A 23,031-nucleotide genomic window follows, 5' to 3' on the forward strand; every position below is an offset into this window, starting at 1 on the left:
TGACTGTCCTGCCTGTTGCGTGGTGACTCTAGCATTTATTTGATTAAATGAATTCATTTGATCTCTTGAGCAAACGTCACACTTAAAATGTGTATACATTTTTTTGGTTATATATATTCATGAATATACATAATTTTTTAAATGTGTACTGACTGCCAGGCACTTGTTCTGAGCACTTGGAATAAGTAGGTGAAGTACACAAAGATTCTTGCCCTCTAGCAAGAGAAAACAGGTAATAAATAATAATTACAAGTTAGAAGGTGATGAGTGGTATGGGAAAAAAATGAAAAACATATAGCAGGGTAACGAGATTAGAAGTATTAGGCTGGAAGGTAGAAGGTAAATTGCACTTTTTAATTGGGTAGTCCAGATAGGCCTTACTGCAAAGATGACATAAGGAAATTTACCTGGGGGAAGATAGTCTCAGATGGATGGAATAGCTGATACAAAGACAGAGGAAGACATGAATTCCCCTGTTCCCTTTCCCAATCCATTTTCCTTTCCTCCCCAGTAGCAACTGGTACTGTGAAGTAAATGTGTATTCATATTCCAGTCTTTGTTTTAGTACTTAGACTGCATAGATATAGAAACAGATGTAGATATATTGATATAGATATAGATCCATAAACAGTATTAAAGGCCAGGCATGGTGACTCACGCCAATAATCCCAGCACTTTGGGAGACGAAGGTGAGAGGATTGCCTGAGCCCATGGGTTCAAGACCAGCCTGAGCAACTTGGCGAGACCTCATTTCTACAATAAATCAAAAAATTAACTGAGCATGGTGGCGCGTGCCTGCAGTTCCAGCTACGTGGAAGGCTGAGACAGAAGGATTGCCTGAGCCCAGCAGGTTGAGGCTGTGGTGGCGGTGAGCGTGCCACTGAATTCCAACCTGGGCAACAGAGTGAGACTCCAACTCAAAAAAAATCACAATGTTTAGTATTGCCTGTTCTTGATTCATATAAAAAATGTCATATCATGCTTGCTTTGATTTAAAATTATAATGAGCAAAATATGTCAGTGTAGTTCATTCATTTTAATAGCCATTTCATATTTTATAAATGTAACCATGTATCTTTCCCCCTTTTACAAGACGTTACACTAATAATCTTCATACACATCTCCTTGCATAAGTGAGAATTTTCTTAGGCTTTGTATCTAGAAGTAGAATAGCTGGGCTGTTTATATGCATTTTCAGCTTTATTAGATACTGGCAAGTTGTTGTTCAGTTGCTCACATCAACAGTGTGTAAAAGGCAGTCTTTCATTTTTCCAGTCTGATGAAGTGAATTATTATTATATTAGTTTTCCAGATTACTAGTGAGATTGAGCTCCTTTCAAATATTATTGGCCATTTCAACTTCCCTCCTCTATAAATTGCCTGCTCATATCCTTTGCCATTTGTTTATTGGCTGACATTTTCTTATTGGTTTATATCATTTGTAAATTTAGAGTGATCTTTCTGAGAAACTAAGATGACTATAGAGTATTGTGTTGCCATCAACAGCTAAGTGATAAAATTTACTTCCGATTTTTTAAAGTGTAACTTTTTAAAATAAAGACCTGTTCTTACAATTTATTAAGCTAACTCTCATTTCTGTGAATTATGGATTATATTAGCACAAGGTGGAAAGGTGTAAAAGACCTATTCTCACAATTTACTAAGCTAACATGCATTTCTGTGCATTATGGATTATGATTAGCACAAGGTGGAACGGTACAAAAGATGACGTAAAATTAAAACTAGAAGTTGCTTACCTTAAGCTGGACAGACTGGTACATGCCTGTAGTCCCAGCGCCTCAGGAGGCTGAGGCAGGAGGATCGCTTTTGAGCCCAGGAGTTTAAGGCTACAGTGCACCATGATCACACCTGCGAACAGCCATTGCACCCCTGCCTGTGCAACATGGCGAGACCCCCATTTCTAAGAAAAGAAAGAAAAGGAAAAGAAATTGCTTACTTTGTTAGCTTTAATAAAATGTTTGATTAGGGGAAAGCATAGAGGATGCTATTGGAGGGGCTGTGTTTTAATCAGCTATGCAATTTAATTTCCCACATTGTTCTATATTCTCATTTTAATGAGTAGTAATATTGTTATAAATATATAAAAGTGAGTCTGGACCATTTCCTTTTGAGAAATTATTATACTGTTCACTCTTTCCCGTCAAATATAACAAGTATTTTTTAAAAGTGCTTATTTGACACATACTATAAATCTTATTCCATCTAAAAATAGATGGTTTATCTAAATATAGTAATCCTTTGGTAAATTTGATCTATCTTTCAGGTTAACAAATAGAAATATTATTCACAAACCTGCGGAGTGGACTTTAATCGCTGTGGTGGTATTGTCATTGTAAGTAATCTTTCAGATTTTAACTCAGTACTAAATATGAGTAATTTTGATTAAGGAAAAACAAAGTTATTCACTGATTTTATAAACTGTCTTGGAAGATAATGTATGTTTATTTTGTGCCTTATTTTCCTTTCCTATGTGATAAAATAATTTTTATGCAGAGTGAAATTCCATACTTTGATAAACTGTAAAGATTTTCTTTATATCTTGTACCATCCTTTCTTATGAGGACCTTTTTCTTCACAAGTACTATTTGTTAGCATCTTTTAGAAGAGAAGATTATCCCATGTGAGATATATATAGAATGGTCCTTTAGTTTCATTTTTAATAGTCCATTTTCTTAACATTGAATGGGTTTACATATTTTAGGTCTGTATTTTTATATATCTAAAGCTTTTTCATTTTCCTTCTATATACTTTATCATTAATAGCATCAGAAAATTTATATTGCCCAAATTAGCGTACACTTTAAATCTAACGGATTTAAAGGAACTAAGTAGTTGATGCTTATCACAAGTATATATAAAACATTTAGCACTCATTTACTTTTTAAGAAACCACTAGTGGCTTCTACGGCTATTTTTCAAAAGGGTTAAAAACATGTAATAGGTGTAGTGTTTTTCAGCTTTAATTGCAAACTTCTTCCCCGGCCCAGTCATTACTGCATTACTGTTGCTACTTCATGCTTGTTAGGCCGTTGAAGCCCACAGGACATTGAAAACTTACCAGACACTCACAGGTCAAGAAGTGCTGTGAGTCAGCCTCATAGCATCTCCAGCCCTGCTTTCTCTATCTTTGATTTTACTTCAGTCTGACATGTTATTCTGGCTTTACTGTCCCAAGGATGGCTATGCTGAGAAGCATTAGAGTAGGCTTCAATGAGCCAGAATCTGTGTCACCCAACCAGATACAACTCACATGATTCATTAAATCAGAACACAGAAAATAACTTTACTTGAATGCCCTGATATAAATTTTTTATCAACCATAAGAACAAATCTTTTGTCATTTCTACTATTCAGTGTTCCAGCTGAATTGGTAATTTGTGAAACAGATCTTATTAATTTTTTAGACACTTCTTTCCATTTTCTGAAATTTGTAAATATTTTGGTCACTGGCAACGAAAATATCAGTATCTCTGCTCACCCAGCATATCATATGTGTGCTAATAAGCTCTCATAGAAAACTGTTTAACTGTACTTCTGCAATTCATTATACTAAAGGGGAAGTAACTTTTTTGGTTGAGAAGTCAGGCCTAGGCCCAGCACTAATCTCAGAATCTTGCTCTCTAAGCCAGTGACTGGAAGTATTATCTTCATGAGCAGCTGCTTATTGGGGGCATATTGAGTCCTACTTTTTTTGGTATTAAACTGTTGTCATGTCTTCTCCAAAATGTATGGCAAGGAACAACAGCAACAACAAAAAGGTATGAAAAGTGAAATAATAAAGGCTACCATTAAAATTTCATTTGATTATTCCATATAAAAAGTAAACCTCTAGTGTTTGATATTTAATAAGGGCGCCCATGTGGCACAAAATACTGAAAGCTTTGCTAGTCCTTTTATGCACTATTTGACTTCCTTAACTTTGGATGTAATGTAGGGGACCTCTTGTTTCAAGGGTCAGTGACCCATAAAAATAGTAATTTAATTGAATTCAAGAAACAAATCGCACACATCTTAGTGTAGAGAATGTTTCACATTGTACAACCAGTCTTGAAGTCGTTGCAGTGAATACTGTTTCCTTTTGCCCTTCGCCTTGCATCCTTCTCTCTTATTTATTTATTTATTTATTTATTTATTTATTTTTTGAGTTGGAGTCTCACTCTGTTGCCCAGACTGGAGTGCAGTGGCCGCTTCCGGCCACTGCAGCCTCGACCCACTGGGCTCCGGTGATCCTTCCACCTCAGCCTTCCAAGTAGCCGGAACTACAGGTACACGCCACCACGCACGGCTCATTTTTTTATTGTAGAGATGAGGTCTCGCCAAGTTGCCCAGGCGGGTCTCAAACCCTCAGGCTCAGGCAATCTACTCACCTCAGCCTCCCAAGGCGCGGGATTAGAGGCTGAGTCACTGAGTCCGGCTGTATCCTTCTCTTCATTGTGCCCTCATCCTAGAGCTAGATCTAACCTTCTTTCTCCTAGTCATGAGTCCTTTCGGTCCCTGGGCAAACTAAAATCCTTTCCAGTTAAGACCTTTTTGGCTTCTTTAAAAACCTTTGGTCACTATAGATACCAAGTCAGATGTCACTTCCTAGGTTTCTGTCTTTGAAATCTTGTTTTCTTATACTTCTCTCTAACTCTTGCCATAGGTGCTCCTTGCAGATCTTCATTCTCATTTGCATGTTATCTTCACTAGCTGCATCTCCTTATTCTTTGATCATCAGCTTCTAAGACTTCTGTCCCCTTCGTCATATTATTTTATTTATTTCTTCTTTTTCAGAAATTCCCTTTTAGTTTTTCAATTTCTGCCCCCCAAAAAATGTGTAGCTCAACTGATAGCCCTTTTCATCCTCAGCTTTGTGCTTTTATCATCCTTTTACAGTAAATATTACTGTACATGTTAGAGGTAAAATTAAAACATGTATTCATCATGTTAAAACTAATCCTGTGGACTTTTATAAAGTATAGTTATACTTTTTATATAGTTATACAGTGATAAAGTACAGCTATACAGTTTATTTCCACTCTTCTTCCCCCTTACAGTTTCACAAGTACTTTTTAGAGAAGAAGGCATTTTATCATTGGGGAAAGAAACAGCAGGCATTAGGGTCAACATTGGATAAAGAGCCTTACGGTGAAAAATATGGAGACACCCAAAGAGGCATGCATAGATAAAGAGGGGGGAACACTCACACATATTTGGGGTGCAGTGACTCTACCTTTCTGCCTTTTAGCTTATTGCTACTAAGACTGAATATAGGCATATATGGGGTTATCTTTTTTTAATAATTATATGATTCAGAAAACTTCCACATCTACTCTCAAATTTCCAATGGACTCTTTTAAGACATAATTTATTGTTTAAAAACTTCTTGTACATCTTATTGCTAGGAAAAAGATTCTAAATGACAGGTGTAGTCACTGAAGATGAATATAATATGATATATTTGATATATCATAAAAATAGCACTATTTGGATATGAATATTGCAAAGCTTTGCTATTACTAGCATTTGTTTAATGCACGAAGGCTGTTTTCAGAATTCCTCATTTGAACCTTTAGAAAAGAACATATACATGTACCAGGGTATAGTTGTATTAGTACGTTGCTTCTGGCTCATGGCTGATTCTTGCAAAAGGGGGAAAAAATAAACATTTTGACCAAAGCACGATAGTCCAGAATATCCTAAGTAAAGCTGAGTCTTGAATTTTCACATTTTTTTCCTTTAAAGCAAATAAGGTCTTTTCGTAGCAAATCATCTTTTGGTGTCTTCCATTGTACTTTCACAGAAATGTGAAGAATGTTAGTATTAACGTTCTAAAAATCTGGACCACAACATGTAATTTGTCAATGTATACTGATGGGAATTTTATACCCTTATAATCTCAGAAAAAAATGTGATTAAATAGAGAATTGATACAGTTGATCATTGCACACTCAGTAAGATGCATCCTATATGGAAATACATCATGATCTATTCCCATTTTACTTAAAATTCTCACTGATCCATGGAATTTGACTTGCTATTGTGATTACATTTTATTTTTTATTTTTTTAGTTAGAGTCTCACTTCGTCACCCACTCTAGCGTGCAGTGACATGCTCAGGCGATCCTTCCCCCTCAGCCTTCCAAGTAGCCGGAACTACAGGTGTGAGCTACCACGCACGGCTAATTTTTTTGATTTATTGTAGAGATGAGGTCTCACCAAGTTGCCCAGGCGGGTCTCGAACCCATGGGCTCAGGCATTGCCCTCACCTTGGCCTCCCAAAGTTCTGGGATTACAGACTTGAGCCACCATGCCCAGCCATGATTATGACATTTATTGATATTTATACTGTGTATTCACACCCTTAACTGGTTGCCAAGAGCACATGGAGAGACCTTTTAAAGCAGAGCTTAAGTAGTATACGTTTATGAAGGAATTAATGTTCCTTTAATTCCTTTAAAAATGTCCTCTTGTTTTTATTTAATAAGTGTTATAAAAATTCGCAATCACTCCTTACACATAGAAGAACAGCTATCATAGTGATAATTGACCCATTTTTAAAAGAACTTATTAGAAATACAATAAAGTTACCTGGTAATTGCTGAGAGTTATTGTTTAAGCACTTGGTTGTAATTTTGTATCTCAGTTGAACTTTATCAGACTTTACTCTTATATCAGGTTTTGTTCCTGTAGATGTGTGATGAAATAATACAAAGTTGATTCTAATTTTCCCAAATGAATATGCCCTAATAAGATGTTAGCTCTCCCTACAATCATTGATATATGACTTTTAGTAAAAACATGTATAAATGTGTATAGTCTTCTATAAATATTTTAGTACCTATATGCTCTACCACACAAAGCATGTTAATGAGTATACCATTTCTATACCAAATGAGAAAGCTCAAAATGAATTTCATAGAAGTATATTTTATGATGCAGTATCGTAGTATATCATATATTCATTTTTTTCTTCCTCATAATTCCCATCTTAACAACAATATAGGAAATCAGAAAGTAAAGAATCACTTTTCGTTATGGTCACAGTATTCAGAATAGCTTTTTTGATAAGATTTTGACTGGTATTTTGAGGTTTTATACCATAAGATACCTCTCTCACCTCTGTTCCATTTCTTCTATCTTTTTTCCTTTTGCTCTTAGTCTTCCCTATTCTTCTTTGATCTGTGTCATTATATTTGAGCCTGTAACACAAGAGAGGACTGTGCTGTTGCTGACCTAAAGCTGAGAAATCCAAAGAAAGGTGCAGACCTTAGCTGGCAGCCAAAGAGAAACCATATAGAAGGCTATTAAGAAGCAGCTGAGTGACTCTGAGTTCCTTTATGTGTAATCCATGGGCCAGAAATGGGAATCAAGTTTCCTCCAGAGTGCTTGTACTTAAGATGTAATTTTTTTTTACCCAAGTTTAATATGTAAATAGGCAACTACTTTGTATTCTGGTGATCTGTGGTTAATTGTAGCGTTGGCATCAAATGTCTTTTTGTGGGTGACCAAGGAGAGAGAGGTGTGTGGTGTTCCACAGAATTATTTGGTTATCCAATGAAGGAGACGAATACTTACTTTGTATTACTCAGAAAGGATAGAGGATAAAGTGACTTGTAGTAGTTTAACATGGATTCATGCTATTCCTAGTTCTATGCCCTTGATGTTCTCTAATGGAAAGCTTTCAAGACCATCTCCAAAAACGTCTGCTTTCATTTTATTTATCTGAACTGGCTGTTTCCAGTGAACTGTGGCCCACTTCCTAGGCAGAGACCATGCAATAGTTTATTCCCTCTAAAAGCTTTGGGTATTCCCGTTGTTCAGGGAGTAGCATGTAAGTCCTGGGAAATGGTATTTAAACAAGCTCAACTTGACCATGATCACTAAACAAAAGCCATCACTGGACATGGGCAGCCACTTTAGGTAACCATCATACAGATAGATACTCTGGAGAGTCACTTCCCTAGGGCTACCAGGCATGAATGGAAAGATGTGACTAAGGCTTTTTGCCACAGCAGGCTGTTTTTTAAAGCCTGCCCTTCACTAATTTCCTCAGAAAAATTTGTGAGCATACCATGAAAAACAAAGAGATGGTTCCTTAGAAATGTATTGGTTCTCAGAAGTATTCCCAAGCTTTTCTTTTAACATTCCAAATTGAGTTCTGGATATTAGAGACCATATTAGAAGATCAATGAATTTTGTTTATATTTCCTTATAGTTGTGGAATTTTGTATTTAATTAAACTTTTAAAAATTATGGTACAATTCTTATAAAATTTACCATTGTAAAGTATACAATTCAGTGTTTTTTTGTATAATGAGTATGTTGTGCAACCATCACCACTATCTAATTCCAGAACATTTCTATTACCCCCAAAAAGAAACTTCATATCTATTCGTTAAGTCCCAACTTTCCCTCCTCCCATCCTCTGGCAAACATAGAATTACCTCTCTGTCTTTATGGATTCACCTGTTCTGAATATTTCATATAAAGGGAATCATATAATATGTAGCCTTTTGTGTCTGACTTCTTTCATTTAACATGTTTTCAAGGATCATTCATGTTTTAGCATGTAACAGTACTTTATTCCTTTTTATGGCCAAATAATATTCCATGCATGGATATACCACATCTGTTTGTCTCTTCATAGTTGATGGGTATTTGGGTTGTTTCCAATTTTTGCTATTATGGATAACAGTGCTTTAAGTATTCATATACAGATTTTTTTGTGTGTAAGCATGTGTCTTATGTTCTCTTCAATATATACCTAGGAATGGAACTTCTGATATGATAACTCTATATTTAACCTTTTGAGCAATTGCCAAAGTGTTTTCCACAGCAGCTGCATGATTTTGTATTTCCACTAGCAATGTATAAGGGCTCCAAGGATTGAATTTTAAAAGTCATTCTGTCGACCAGGCGCAGTGGCTCATGCTTGTAATCCCAGCACTTTGGGAAGCCAAGGCAAGAGAATTGTCTGAGCCCAGGGGTTCAAGACCAGCCTGGGCACCTTGACAAGACCTCGTCTCTATAGTAAGTTAAAAAAATCAGTTGGGCATGATGGCGTGTGCCTGTGGTTCCAGCTACTTGGAAGACCGAAGTGGAAGGATTGCCTGAGCCCAACAGATCAAGTCTGCGGTAGCCGTGAGCTCCAGATTGGGTGACAGAGTGAGACTCTGACTCAAAAAGAAAAACAAAAATTAAGTAAATAAATAAAAGTCATTCTGTCTTGCTTCACGCACAGTAGTCATTTTATGGGCTTTTTAAAATTCAATTTTTATTTTCCTTAGATATATTGTAACCTCTAATTATGGGCTTATATATATAGTTTCTCTAAAACTTAAATATGCCTATTCTAATTGATTTTAGACCTTCATGGACTTGAAACATCAATTTTTTATTTTCTAGGAATTTCCACACACATAAAATGAGTACCTATGAGTCAAAAACAAAGGCCGTAGTGTTCTTAGTGTTGAATTTGAAGCTATATAAATTAACTGTCTAAACAGTACCTAGTGCTATTTCTTTTGAATTCCCAAGTGTCTGTAAAATTCTTTGTTTGTTTGTTTGTTTGCTTGTATAAATCTTGGATTTCTTTATGTTTGTTTGCTTGTATAAATCTTGGATTTCTTTATCTTATAGTGTTTTCTATCCTAGCACCTTTGTCATTGTGAAATTTAAATATTTACCTATTTACTGAGGATTAAACAATAATTAGATGATTTCTGTGCCTCCCCATACTTATGCAGAGAGTTGATATACAAAAAACATAATATAAAAAAACAGTATTTTTAAATTGAAATAACTTTACCCTTGATCAGCAGAGCTATAATATGGGAATCCAAATACTTTCTAAAGAAATAATAATACTTGTATAAGTATTATTCTACCTTCTATGGTGATTTTTTTCCCTCAGAATTCCCTGTATCTTTGTCAGTTTCATAATGTTAGTCTTTTTTAAAGTTCATAAGTGTGCCACTGCACTCCGCCTGGGTGAGAGAGTGAGACTCAGACAAAAAAAAAGGCATAAGTAGCTGAGAGTCCCCAATGTCAGGCCATAATCCATATTAAAAACCACCAAGGATCCTCAACAAAAAGATGTGCTCTCCAGCTTCCCCATCCCAAGCAGCGGCAGTAGTGGTGATGACAGCACTTAGCTTTTGCCAATCACAGCCTTGACCTTAGGAGCCATCCCCAGATCGTCCAGTGCCATCTTCACATCCTGACTGAGCTCCCTGAGAGCTAGGAGGCATGAGGCTGCAGGCACTGTTACCCCAACCTCAGGGTTCTGTACTGTAAGAGTATGAGATCATCATTGTGTGTGGACATCCATGGCCGATTACATTTCGATCTTAAAGCACTGAAGAGAGCTGGAGCCACTCTTATGAGAGAGTTGTTACATAGCAACAGTGAAGAAAAAAAGCCTTTCCAACACTCATCTACAAAGCTGTTTCTATAGATCTGACACAAATAGGACTTAGATATAAAGTTCTAAAGTCTTTACAAACCCAGCCCTTTAAACAAACCTACGTGTAATATATCACCACAAAGTGAGTTACAAAGAGCTTATTTCTTTTGAATTAGAAATATCAATGGAAAGCATCCCTGCTTCCTTATTAGTAGGTAAACTTAGAGCATTAAATGCAAACATGATCAGGGCAGAAGCCATCTGTTATAAGAAAAACATCTTATTTTATTTGGCTGTCATAGTCTTTTATAATCAAAGTTTTTATCTCAGTTTTCTAGATAATGGTTCTGAAATGGAAAGTTCATGATGACGTCCTTCTTCGTGGTGTGGCCTTGTCTACTTTCTTTTTTTCTCCTAGAAGTCCTTAACAGCACTAGCCTCATATACCTCTTGGTTTTTCAAATTTGGGAACTTTCATCTTGTGACTAAGAAACAATTAACTGCAACTTTTATGTATGTAGTAAACTTTTAAGAGTTTGAGGCTCTTTTTTTTTTCCTTTGGTTTTTTTAGAGACAGGGTCTAGTTCTGTCACCCATGTTGGAGTGAAATGGCACAATCATAGCTCACTGTAACCCCAAACTCCTGGGCTTAAGTGATCCTTCCACCTTAGCCTCCTGACTAGCTAGGAATACAGGCACTTGTTACCATACTCAGCTATTTTGTTTTGTTTTTGTAGAGACAGGGACTCACTATGTTGGCTGGTCTCAAACTCCTGGCCTCAAGCAATCCTCCCATCTCAGCCTCCCAAAGTGCTGGGATTATAGGCCTGAATTACCACATCCAGCCAACATTATGTTTTTATTAAATGTAATTCCCTTACCCTAGACACTACCTTTAGCTATACAAGGGGCTCTTGAAACCCTAAACTCAGTCCCAATCTGGATTATATCCTATTTTTATTCCTAACTAGTAGTGTAACCTTGCACAAGTTACTTAACTTCATTGAGTATTATTATTTTCATTAACAGTATGAGTGATTGGACTAAATCCAGGTTAAATCAACTTGACACTGTAAATTCAATTATGAAGTGTCAAAAGTAAGAAGGCATTTTAATGCAGTATATCAAAGGCTAATGAAGAGATAAATGTGAGTATATTTAGCACAGGAAATGATATAATTTTGCAAATTGAGATCCATGGTGACACTGCCCAAGTGTTATACTTTGTTAGGTATCTCAGTCATTAAGGTTGGCAAATAAATACATTTGAATGATACGGCTAGTCACTCTTTCTGTGGAAGGATTACAGAGTACTCATTAAGTAAATAGGACCAACACTCCCAAGATGCCTTTACTCTCTTTCTAATCCAGACTTTAGTTGACATCTTACAGGTTGAGTATCCCAAATCCTAAATCCAAAATGCTCCAAAATTTGAAACTTTTTGAGTACTGACATGATGCTCAAAGGAGATGCTCATTGGAGCATTTCAGATTTTGGATTTTTGAATTAGGAATGCTCAACCAATAAGTATAACACAAATATCCCAAAATTTAAAAAAATCCAAAGCACTTCTGATATCAGAGAAGGGGTACTCAACTTGTACTGCACTTCATATCAAAGATGAGGAACTTTTCCTGAGTGCAGAAGGAAAAAGTTGAGTGGTTTAGTTCCTTAGCATCTTACTAAGCGTAGTGAAAAGCAGGGAAAGAAATTGTAAGCTGATTTTTTTTTTTAATGCTAAAAATGTTTTAAACTCTGTTTTGGGTCAGGCACCGTGGGCTCATGCCTGTGATCCTAGCACTTTGAGAAGCTGAGATGAGAGAATCACGTGAGACCAGGAGTTCAAAACCAGCCTGGGCAATATAGAGAGATCCTGTCTCTACAAAATTAAACAAATGTAGCCAGGCATGGTGGCATAAGCCTGTAATTCCAGCTACTTGGGAGGCTGTGACAGGAGGATCACTTGAGCCCAGGAGTCTGAGGCTGCAGTGAGCCATGGTCACACCACTGTACTTCAGCCTGGGTAACAGAGAAATACCATCTCTACAAAAAAAGAAAAAGATTTTTTTTTAAAACAACTATTTTGCTTATAGAATCCTCTACAACTGTGGGCTCTTTTTTTTCTCCTTCATTTACATTTTATTCTGAGAATAAGTCTTGCCAATGAATAGAGAACTCTAGAAAGTTATAGTTCTGATTTTTCTTCTAAAGAATATGTTTGCATGCCATAAAAATCAGCATAGGTAGAGCTCAGTGTAGACTGGAAAAGATTAGACCCACACTTTGCTGTAACATAACTGTAAATAAGTGTAGAAGCAGTCATCTACCCAATAAGGGAAAAACTTTCAAATTCTTAGAAATTGGTCTCAAAAATATATATAATAGATGTTTATTGAGCAGCACAATGGGTAAGACTATGTCTTTGACCCTGTAGAGTATACAAAGACTAAACAAACCTACTGCCCTCACTTTATACCCTATTAGAGGTTGAGGAAAGAGGAAAATTAACATGTACACAAGTAACTAAATTAAAAAATGGAATGTGTTAAATGCCATCCAGAAAGACACAAACTACTCTTAGGAGGCAAAGAAGTAAGGTCTCAATTGGGAGGATCAAAAAAGAAGTAAAAGATCTCAGGAGGATAATAAAAGATGATGGGTTCAAAAGACAGTTCTAGAATCTACTGGGTTTAGCAGTGGTGGGGAAAGTCAAGCTATCGAGAGATTAAGACAGGTGACTGGGAAGATACTGGCGCCTTTAGGGAAGTAGGCAGGAAGAACTAATTGAAGGAGATGTTGCATTTGGTTTTATACCTGTTTTGAAAGTATTGGGACTATTCCTGTTTAAGGTTCAGGCAGATTATCCAGTTGAATGGTTCCCCAACAGGTGGTGAAAATGCAGAACTGGAGCTGCAGAATGAATGGTGAGGAAAATTAGAGGCCTTGGATTTTGGTCAGCATTGGGCTGGATGAGATGGCAGTGGTAGAGGATGTTAAATGCAGAGTCAAGATGAGGCAGAACCTTGTGAACTGTCATATCCAGGCCAAGGATGCCTGAAGAATACAGAGAAAGGGGGGAGGGAAGGGAATCAGACATTTTTTAAGCACCAACTACGTGCAAAACACCATCCTAGATTCTTTACATACATTATTTCATTTGACCCTCACAGTTCAGTGAAGTTAGTGGTGGCAGTTCACTTACCAGAGGAAGAAACAGGCTCTGAAAAGACAAGCACTTTGCCCAAGGTCACAGCTGGGATTCAGATTCAGACATGTATGACTTCAAAATGTGCACTTTACACTGCACAGCGTGCCTGAGATGTATATAGTCAGAACTCTCTTGAGGAATCTGAAGGAGGTTTAAGTTTCAAGAAAGGTGGTAACTACCTTTTTGTAGATGAAGGAGTTGTCCTCAGCTGAACCAGAATAAAGACTTTTAAAAAGCTGTGGATCTGGGCTAGGCTCCGTGACTCAGCCTGTAATCCCAGCACTTTGGGAGGCTGAGGCAAGTGGATTGCCTGAGCCCGCAGGTTCAAGACCCACCTGGGCAAGTTGGCAAGACCTCGTCTCTACAATCAATCAAAAATTATCCTGGCGTGGTAGCGCGCGCCTCTAGTTCCAGCTACTTGGAAGGCTGAGGCGGAAGGATTGCCGGAGCCCAGCAGGTTGAGGCTGCAGTGGCCAGGAGCATGCCACTGCACTCCAGTCTGGGCAACAGAGTGAGACTCCAACTCAAAAAAAAAAAAAAAAAGCTGTGGTTCTGGCAGTTAGGTGATATGGCTCACCCTCAAGAAGGCAGTTTCTATAGAACCATAGAAGCAGAGGCCAGATTGCAAAGGCTACTGTAGTAGACAGCTACTGGAATACCAGACATAGCATATGTCAGTCACTCTTTTCATATGGTTAGCAAAGAGGAACAGAGAGAGGGTAAATCCAATATGATGTGATGAGTCGTTGGAAGACTTCTCAGGATGCTGGAAGCTTGAGCATTTTGGTAGCAGGGGTAAGGAGACATTAGACAGGCGAGGTTGGAAGAACAAAAGAGGGTAACTGGTGGCAGGTGGCCCGTGAGGAGACCGGGAAGGTCACCAAAGGCATGTTTGCCTCTTTTCTTTCCTGACCCCTTTCACTCACTTCCTTTTGCGCTGTTTACTCCACATTTCTCTCTTCTCGTCTTGAATGTCAGTGTTATTTGGTATTTTTTACTCCTTTCTTTTTTTTTTTTTTTTTGAATTCAATTCATTTCTTTAATAGGACAATGGGATACATGTGACGGTCAGAGGAGGAAGGAGTCATAAACTCATGTAAGGGTTTATCTGACAAAATTACTGATTTATTTATATAACCTTTTGAGTATTTTTCTGGGCTAGTGCCTGAATGTGTTAAGTTCTTCGATTAACTAATTGTGACTCCAGTGCTTAATTACAAAAGTGAATGAACCAAACCTTGTGTAAACCCATATTAATATTACTAATTTTCATTACCATTATATTCATTACTATGTTACTAGTTTCATTACTGGCTCCGATTCATTCTTACCCCCTTCCTCCAAAGATCAATTATCTCCCCTAGGAGAATTATTTTAGAGCAGCATTTCTAAGCTTCATTTATATGGCCACTACATTCAGTTCTGGTGACTAAACTCTTTTTTTTCTCTCATATTCATGTTTTTTACTTTTGCCTGCCTTCTCGTCTTCCATGACGCCCAAATCAGTTTTAGAAACATAAACATATAGTTCACAAGTAAATGTATTTATATATAAGTTTCTACATGAGAATAAGGGACTTTCCATTCATCCAGTATTGTGTTTAAACAATGTGTAAACAGTGCTGAGCCAGGAAAGATGTCTATAGTAAATAAGGTGAATTTGAAAGTTTTCTTACCAGAACATAATCTTCATGCAGTCAAAGACATTGTCTGAATTACTTTTGTCTCCCTAGTGCCAAGCACTCGGTATAGCACTTAATAAGCATTCAGTGAATATTTGTTGAATAAATCAAATTAATGAATGGATGTGGGAAACTTGAATTAAATTCTTGTTGATATTATTAACTTTGGCATTGATTTGGTAGCACTGGTAAAATTGCATTGCATGTGAAAAAACAAAAATAGTTACTGAGTATTATGAATGAAAGACTTTCATTGCAGAGACTGTCTCTCTCTAATGGTCATGTGTTCCAAGATGGGTATAGTCTGATAAAGATGTAACTATTTAAAAATTGCTATTTTAACCAAATAAGGCATTTTTTGCAAATATAATTTTAATAAAACTTTTAATAAAATTAACAAAACACAAAGTTAGATGTAAATGTGATAGCTTTTAATTCATTAGTTATAAAATTAGTGAACATTTTAACTTTTAAAAATATTTCTTCCATGGACCTATACTGTTTTATCTTCTGTGGACAGATAAAATAGAAGAATGGTCATCGAGCAGTTAATCATCAAGTAGGTAGATATGGCATTAGATCTTTTAGTTATTTATCTGATGCATCACAGATGGAATTCTGGAGAATTCTTTAAATGTTTTACATGTTGATACTTATTCGTTGAATTGGAAGCATTTATCAAATATTAATGTGTCTTAATGGAAGTTTTTTACTCAAGAGGCAAACTCTTCCTTTAACTAGTTTAATCGAATGTATTTTATAAAATAGTCTTACAAACTTGAATGAAAGTTATTAGGAGCAGAAATTATTATTCCCAGTTGCATTAAAAGTGCTTATTAGATTCAAGATTCTGATCACCTAGTATGTTTTTTCCCTCTGTTGTCTTTAAACACTTCCTTTTAGATTGTATATTATAGAGACTTGACAACTTTTAAATATTCTTCCTCTGACTTTTCTCAATTCTGATAATTTTAGTAAACAGTAAAATCCTGTGGTTCTCAGAGGCAGTATTCAAGTGCTTCCATTTTTCTCCTTGCTTAAATAATTTTACAAAGTTATAGAGTAGATTATAAGAGCCAAAGGGTGAAACTGAGCTTGGAATTTTCTGGTTCTTACTACTAGCTGTTTGTGTTATCCCCCCATTTATTTTAGGAGTTTGGGAGTTGACTGTCATTTTAGTACAGCTGAGGCATATTCTGCTTTAAAAGACAGGAGAACATATGAAAATATACAAGGCTTAATACAGAAAATTCCACTGTAGCAGAAGCATTTGGAAACTGCTCCAAACTGCTTGGTGAACACCTGCAGTTTCTATGGTGGTGAAATCATATTACAGTAACTGAATCTCTTGGACTATTTCAGTTTCATGTATTTACTGATTTTCTTTCCAGTGAGTTTTTCAGTTCCCACATTATAATATTTTTCATCACCTGGAGGTTTTTAATTGCAGTGAGTAACAAATCAGCTACATAGCAAAATGTTTCATGAGAATAAAGCAGCTGCCAAGTTATAGCTAGTATTCCTCTAGTTTCAGTGCAGAGAAAAATATTGCTCATTTAAAACACAAAGACATATAACTTTTTACATGCTCCAAAACCAAATTCTCTATCCTGTAAAATTAAAGACCACCAACTAATTCTCTGCAGCTAAGGTTATACATTGAGTTATATGGTTATACATTGAAAGCAGAAGTAAATATACATATTATTTCCCCAGAAAAAAATTACACATTTAAAAAAATGAAAATAAAAACTTTTTTGAATTATGTGAGGGAGTATATGAACCTCTGTATCCCAATTTAAAATAAGGAAGTGGAGTCTGAATGTAAACTTCTCTGAACAGTAACAGTTTGTTTTGGAGATAAAGAGACTTAAGCATTTTTGTAGGGTATGGAGAAGGAACCAATAAAGAAAATAATTTGAACCCAAGGGCAGGGTAGTGGGGACACACATGACAGGACAAGGTCTCTGAGGAGGCACAAAGAAATGCGATCATGGGCACAGGCAGATGGAACCATGAACAGGAGAGAAGTACTAAATCTTCTGAGACGTGAAGAATGGCATAGCTGCAGATAAGTTAATAAGTAGGATGGAGAAATTTTTATACCATGCCTGACAACTTCATTTTTCAATGGAGTAGGATATGAGGTTATGCTCTAAGAAGAAAGAGATTCAGGTTGTGTAAAAAGTGACAATATAGTTGGCCCTTGAACAACACAGGTTTGAACTGTGGCAGGAGCACTCACTTGCAGATTTTCCTCTGCCTTTGCCATCCCTGAGACAGCAAGACTGTTCCGCTTAATGAGTAGTAAACATATTTCATCTTCCCTATGATTTTCTTAACATTTTCTTTTCTCTAGCTGACTTTATCGTAAGAGTACATGCATGCCGGGCTCGGTGGCTCAGCCTGTAATCCCGCACCTTTGGGAGGCTGAGGTGAGTGGATTGCCTGAGCCCGCAGGTTCGAGACCCGCCTGGGCAGCGAGACCTCATCTCTACAATAAGTAAAAAAAATCAGCCGGGTGTGATAGCGTGCGCCTGTAGTTCCGGCTACTTGAAAGGTTGAGGTGGAAGGATCGCCGGAGCCCAGCAGGTCGAGGCTGCGGTGGCCAGAAGTGGCCACTGCACTCCAGTCTGGGTGACAGAGTGAGACTCCAACTCAAAAAAAAAAAAAAAAAGAGTACGTGCAGAGTACTTTTTTTGAGAGGCTTGCCTGTACCTTTCTGGTATAAAACTTTTGCTTGCCCTTTCTTTGCTGTCTTCTTCTTGCTGATACACTTTTTCAAATTTAGAAAAAGAAGAATACAATATACAATACATATACACGATATGTGTTGACTGTTTATGTTATCCCTAAGACTTCAGTCAACAGGAGGCTATTAGCAGTTATATTTTACAGGAATCAAAAGTTATATGTGGATTTTCAACTGCACAAGGGGGTCAGCACCCTTAACCCCTGTGTTGTTCAGGGGCCAACTAGAATGGCAAAGGGGTAGTCATTGAGAAGAGCTAGAAAAGGAGCTAGCCAATAGCAAGAGAAAATTGACAAGTGACTTTAAGTGCCCAGATGAGACTAGAGACCATGGATTTATGATGTATCTTCAGCTCTGACATCTCTCCTAAGTTGCCGACCAAAATTGTATCTTTTTTACTAGGCACCTCTTTCTGGATAGCCCTCAGGCATTTCAAACTCTCAAATTTGAAACTGAGCTCATCTTCCCTTTCAAATGTTCCCTATTTATTTTGGTGGCATTTGCATCTTCCTAGTTACCCAGAATTATACTTCTCTTATTTTTTATTTCCCATATCTAATCAGCTGTTTTAGTTCTGCCTTTGTAACTTTTTTTTTTTTTTTTTTTTTGAGTTGGAGTCTCACTCATTTGCTTGGACTGGAGTGCAGTGGCACAATTACAGTTCACTGCAGCCTCAACCTTCTGAGCTCAGGCAATCCTTCCACCTCAGTCCCGATTAGCTGGGGCTATACACACCACAATGTCCAGCTGACTTTTTTGTAGAGACAAGGTCTTGCTATGTTGTCTAGGTTGGTTTAAAACACCTGAGCTCAAGCAATCTTCCCGTCTCAGCCTCCCAAAGTGCTGGGATTACAGGCATGAGCAACCACACCCAGCCTGTAACTTTATACAATTGTTTTTCTCTGTTTTCACTGCATCTAACCCACACTAGGCCTTCATTACTTGGCTAGACTGCTGTAGTTACAGTACAGCCTTCCCAAACAGGTCTCCTTGCCATGTGGCTCTTTACTCAACTAATCCATCCACCTCCAGCTGTAATATCTCACTAAAGCTTAACTCTGGCCAGGGCAAGCCTTTGTTTCGAAACCAAGTGACTTCCCAGCTCCTGCCACATAATTTTGCATGAAATTCAAGGCCCTCCTGAAGTAGCCCCAACTTGCCTGCTGATCTCATTTATCACCTATGCTTTTTGCATTGTATCCACTGTCCATTTCCCCCATAAGCACCTTGATAGCACTGTGGCCTGTGCTTGAAACGCCCTTCCTTTCCATATCTGTCTATCCTAGCCTTCAGGGTCTAGATCAAATGTGCACTACCTCTTTAGAAGCCTTTCTTAACTACCTTCAGGTAGAAATAATACCTTCCATGTATAAACTCCCATAAATAAGTTCTCTCTTTTGAACTACATTATCTTCTGCTTTTCACACAGTTATTTATGTAAAGATCTCATTTTCTTTACGTTCAATTTCTTCCAACAGTGTAGTTAACAAGTGTAACAGAAGATCTGAACTCTACAAATTTAAAAACTGTACAATTCAAAAATTTTTCAGAGATTCTCAACACTGGCTACACATGGGGAGCTTTTTAAAAATACTAATGGCTGAGCCAGGCTCGGTGGCTCAGTAATCCCGCGCCTTTGGGAGGCTGAGGTGAGTGGATCGCCTGAGCCCACGGGTTCGAGACCCGCCTGGGCAGCGAGACCTCATCTCTACAATAAATCAAAAAATCAGCTGGGCATGGTAGCGCATGCCTGTAATTCCAGCTACTCGGAAGGCTGAGGAGGAAGGATCGCCGGAGCCCAGCAGGTTGAGGCTGCGGTGGCCGGGAGCGGCCACTGCATCTAATGGCTGATTCAAAGATCTTGATTCACTGGTCTTGGGTGGGGCTTAGACATAAGTATTTTTTAAGTTCCCCAAGTGATTGTATTTTGTGCAGATAGAATGGAGAACCACTGTCTTACTTCTAATGCTCCAGGTATGCTAAGAAGACAAATGCTAAATCAGTTAACCAAGATTTGCTTGGTTTAGAGGTAGTCTTTGTTAGTTAACGAGGTGTTAGGAGGTTCCTTTTCCACTATCACAGAGAAAGGATGAATTGGAAGAGAGTTGTCAGTTTTCATTTGCATGTTTTATTTTTTATAGCAGATTTCAAAAATTTTTTGAAGAGCAGATACAATGGGCTTCTGAAAATCATAAGATCTACTCAGTTCTTAAAATGAATCAGACATGTGAACTTGTGTGGTCTAGTGGTTAGAAATGTAGATTAGTGGGAGTGCTTTTGGGGTTATTTGCTCATGTTTTACTGACTTACATGATCTTAAGAAAGTCACTTGAGCCTCACATGGAGTTAACACTTGCTTCAACTTCACAGAAAATTTGAAGACCAAAATGTTAGTCTCACTTTTTTTTTTTTACAAACTTGGAAATCACTATAGCTACTTATGTTTGATTAAGTCGTTGAGATCAAAGGGAACAACTGGAAATAGCTGGCATTCCTCAAGAAAACTCACTTATTGGCTTGAACTTAGAAAGTCTCCCACCTCCCATTCTTAAATGTCTGAATTTTAAACTCAGCTCTGACCTCTGAGCAGTTGTTTTCTTGACCATTGTAAAGCCATGTTTACTCTACTGAAAAAAATCAACAGCAGCAGTTTAGGAAAGTATCATGAAGTAGTTACTCACATCGCATAGTCCATGTTATTTTGTGGGGGGGAAAAAAAGCTGTTCGTCAGAGTGACGGGTTTTTTCCCTGTGCCCAGGTGGCTGTTGTGTTACTTTGGGGAGGAAGCCAGATTAGATTAGACAGATGTTTCCAGAGGCTCCCTGAAAGACTTGAATCGTCCTCTGCCTTTTCCTCAAGAAACAATTAAGGTGGAGAAAGGGTTAATGTTAAATATGAAATTGTAACTACTTGCATGCTAAGGAGCCTTGACTATACAGGTAAAACTCAATGTGAAAGTATATACTCTAATTTTTTTTCAATATCTGAGAGAGGCATTTTGCAGACTGTCTGGGGTTTGTATGAGCCCTCAGATTTCTGAAAATAGATGGCATTTTAACCTTTTGTGCCATTGGTCACAGCTCTTCTTTGCTTCAGTTTTGAGTGCATGGTTGTGCAGAGAGGTGTTTTGGGTTAATCCTTTATCATTTAGCACATGTTCTTATAGAGAAGGGAAAATCTCAACTCATTTTTTAGAAGACAAAATATGGATAAGGTGACAATTGTTAACTGCCATGTGAGAGGAAAGGAGTAGTGGGATTGGATAGATAAGCAAATAAGCAAGAAACCTTTGTGATAAAGATAACCATTCTTAGCACTGCCTGCCTGCATGACCTAAGTAAATCCTTTACCCTCTTCAAAGCCTCAGGTACTTCAGCTGTCAAAAGGAAATCAGAAGCTGTGTATGGTGGCTCATGCCAGTAATCCCAGCACTTTGGGAGGCTAAAGCAGAAGGACTGCTTGAGCCCAAGAATTCGAGACCCCATCTTTACAAAAAATTTTTAAAAAAGGAAGGAGGGAAAGATGGATGAATGGAAAGAAAAATGGATAGAAGGATAGGCTGGGTGTGGTGGCTCACGCCTGTAATCCCAGTACTTTGGGAGGTCAAGACGAGAGGATTGCTTGAGTCCAGGAGTTTGAGGCCAGCCTGTGCAACATAGCAAGACTTCATCTCTTAAAAAAATTTTTTTTTTAGTTTTTTTAAATAAAGGAAATTAGCTGGATAGGTTGAGACTAAATTACACTTGAAGGAATTAAGTGGTATAGCGTCATAAAATGCAGTTAGACCTCATCTTTTAGGTTCTTCAGTTACCTAAGACATTTAATAATGTCCCAGAAGGCTTTTACCTTTGTTTGATTCTAAGCCCCTAAGGTGTCAGGTATTATAAAAATCTATTTATTTTAATTGATAAAGTGATTAGCATAGTGCCTGTGCATGTAAATATTGAAGATATGTCTCTTTACCAGAAATAGTCCCCTTACCTTCTCTTTCCCAGCCCTAACTTCTGGCAGATGAGAGAGTAAGTGTTTAAAAAAAAGTTGTTTTAAGCCCAGTGTTACATTTTAGCAGCCTTTGCATCTTCATCACCTTTATGCGTGGTAATCAGCAGAACGGGTTTCCCTGCTGCTGCAGAACTCTGTGTGAACACAGTAATTTCTCAAATCTGACAGGTACAGAAAAGTGTGTGGCCTTTTACTTCCTGTCCCTTCCTCCAACCCCAAACCATAGAGCAGCATACTTTCTGGTGACATTTACTCACATACACATTCTCACAGCTTTTTCTTCCCATGAGATTATGTTGAGTATGAGGGGTGTTGTTCAGTGTCATAACAGCCTACCAGTTTGATTCTGCAAGTTTGGAAATCAACTGTGAACACTAAGGAAAATCTCTCTAAGAGAGAGTTATTGCTTCTGCTCAGTTTTCTTGTCATCATTTTGTTTTGTTTTTGTTTTTGTTTTGAGTTGGTGTCTCACTCTGTTGCCCAGTCTATAATACAGTGGCACAATCATGGCTCTCTACAGCCTCTGGACTCAGGTGGTCCTTCTACCTCAGCCTCCCAAGTAGCTGGAACCATAGGCACACACCACCACACCTGGCTAATTTTTGAATTTTTTGTAGATGAGTTCTCATTATGTTCCCCAGACTGGTCTCGGATTCCTGGGCTCAAGCACTCCTCCTGTCTCAGCCTCCCAAAGTGCTGGGGTTACAGGCTTCAGCTCAGTTCTGAGAGTCAGGTTTGGGGATATCTGTACTATATCATTTCGGGCAGGTGCTTGATGTGATCTTTGAAAATATCACCTAGAATTATTCAGGAAAGGATAATTTTTTTCCCACTTAAAAAAATGTATTTTGGCCGGGCTCGGTGGCTCAGCCTGTAATCCCGCGCCTTTGGGAGGCTGAGGTGAGTGGATTGCCTGAGCCCGCGGGTTCGAGACCCACCTGGGCAGCGAGACCTCATCTCTACAATAAATCAAAAAAT

General features: G+C 37.8%; 1 protein-coding gene across 1 annotated transcript in view; it reads left to right on the forward strand.

The window, feature by feature from the left end:
* The window catches only part of RPAP2 (RNA polymerase II associated protein 2), an 87,472-nt gene that overhangs the window by 46,801 nt on the left and 17,640 nt on the right, over positions 1-23,031 (forward strand). Inside the window, 1 exon segment of the mRNA XM_021711514.1 lies at positions 2,285-2,353. Coding sequence (XP_021567189.1) covers positions 2,285-2,353 — 69 coding nt within the window.

Source organism: Carlito syrichta, unplaced genomic scaffold (genome assembly GCF_000164805.1).
Source record: "Carlito syrichta isolate Samal-C Ts95f unplaced genomic scaffold, Tarsius_syrichta-2.0.1 Scaffold302330, whole genome shotgun sequence".
Classification (NCBI taxonomy): domain Eukaryota; kingdom Metazoa; phylum Chordata; class Mammalia; order Primates; family Tarsiidae; genus Carlito; species Carlito syrichta.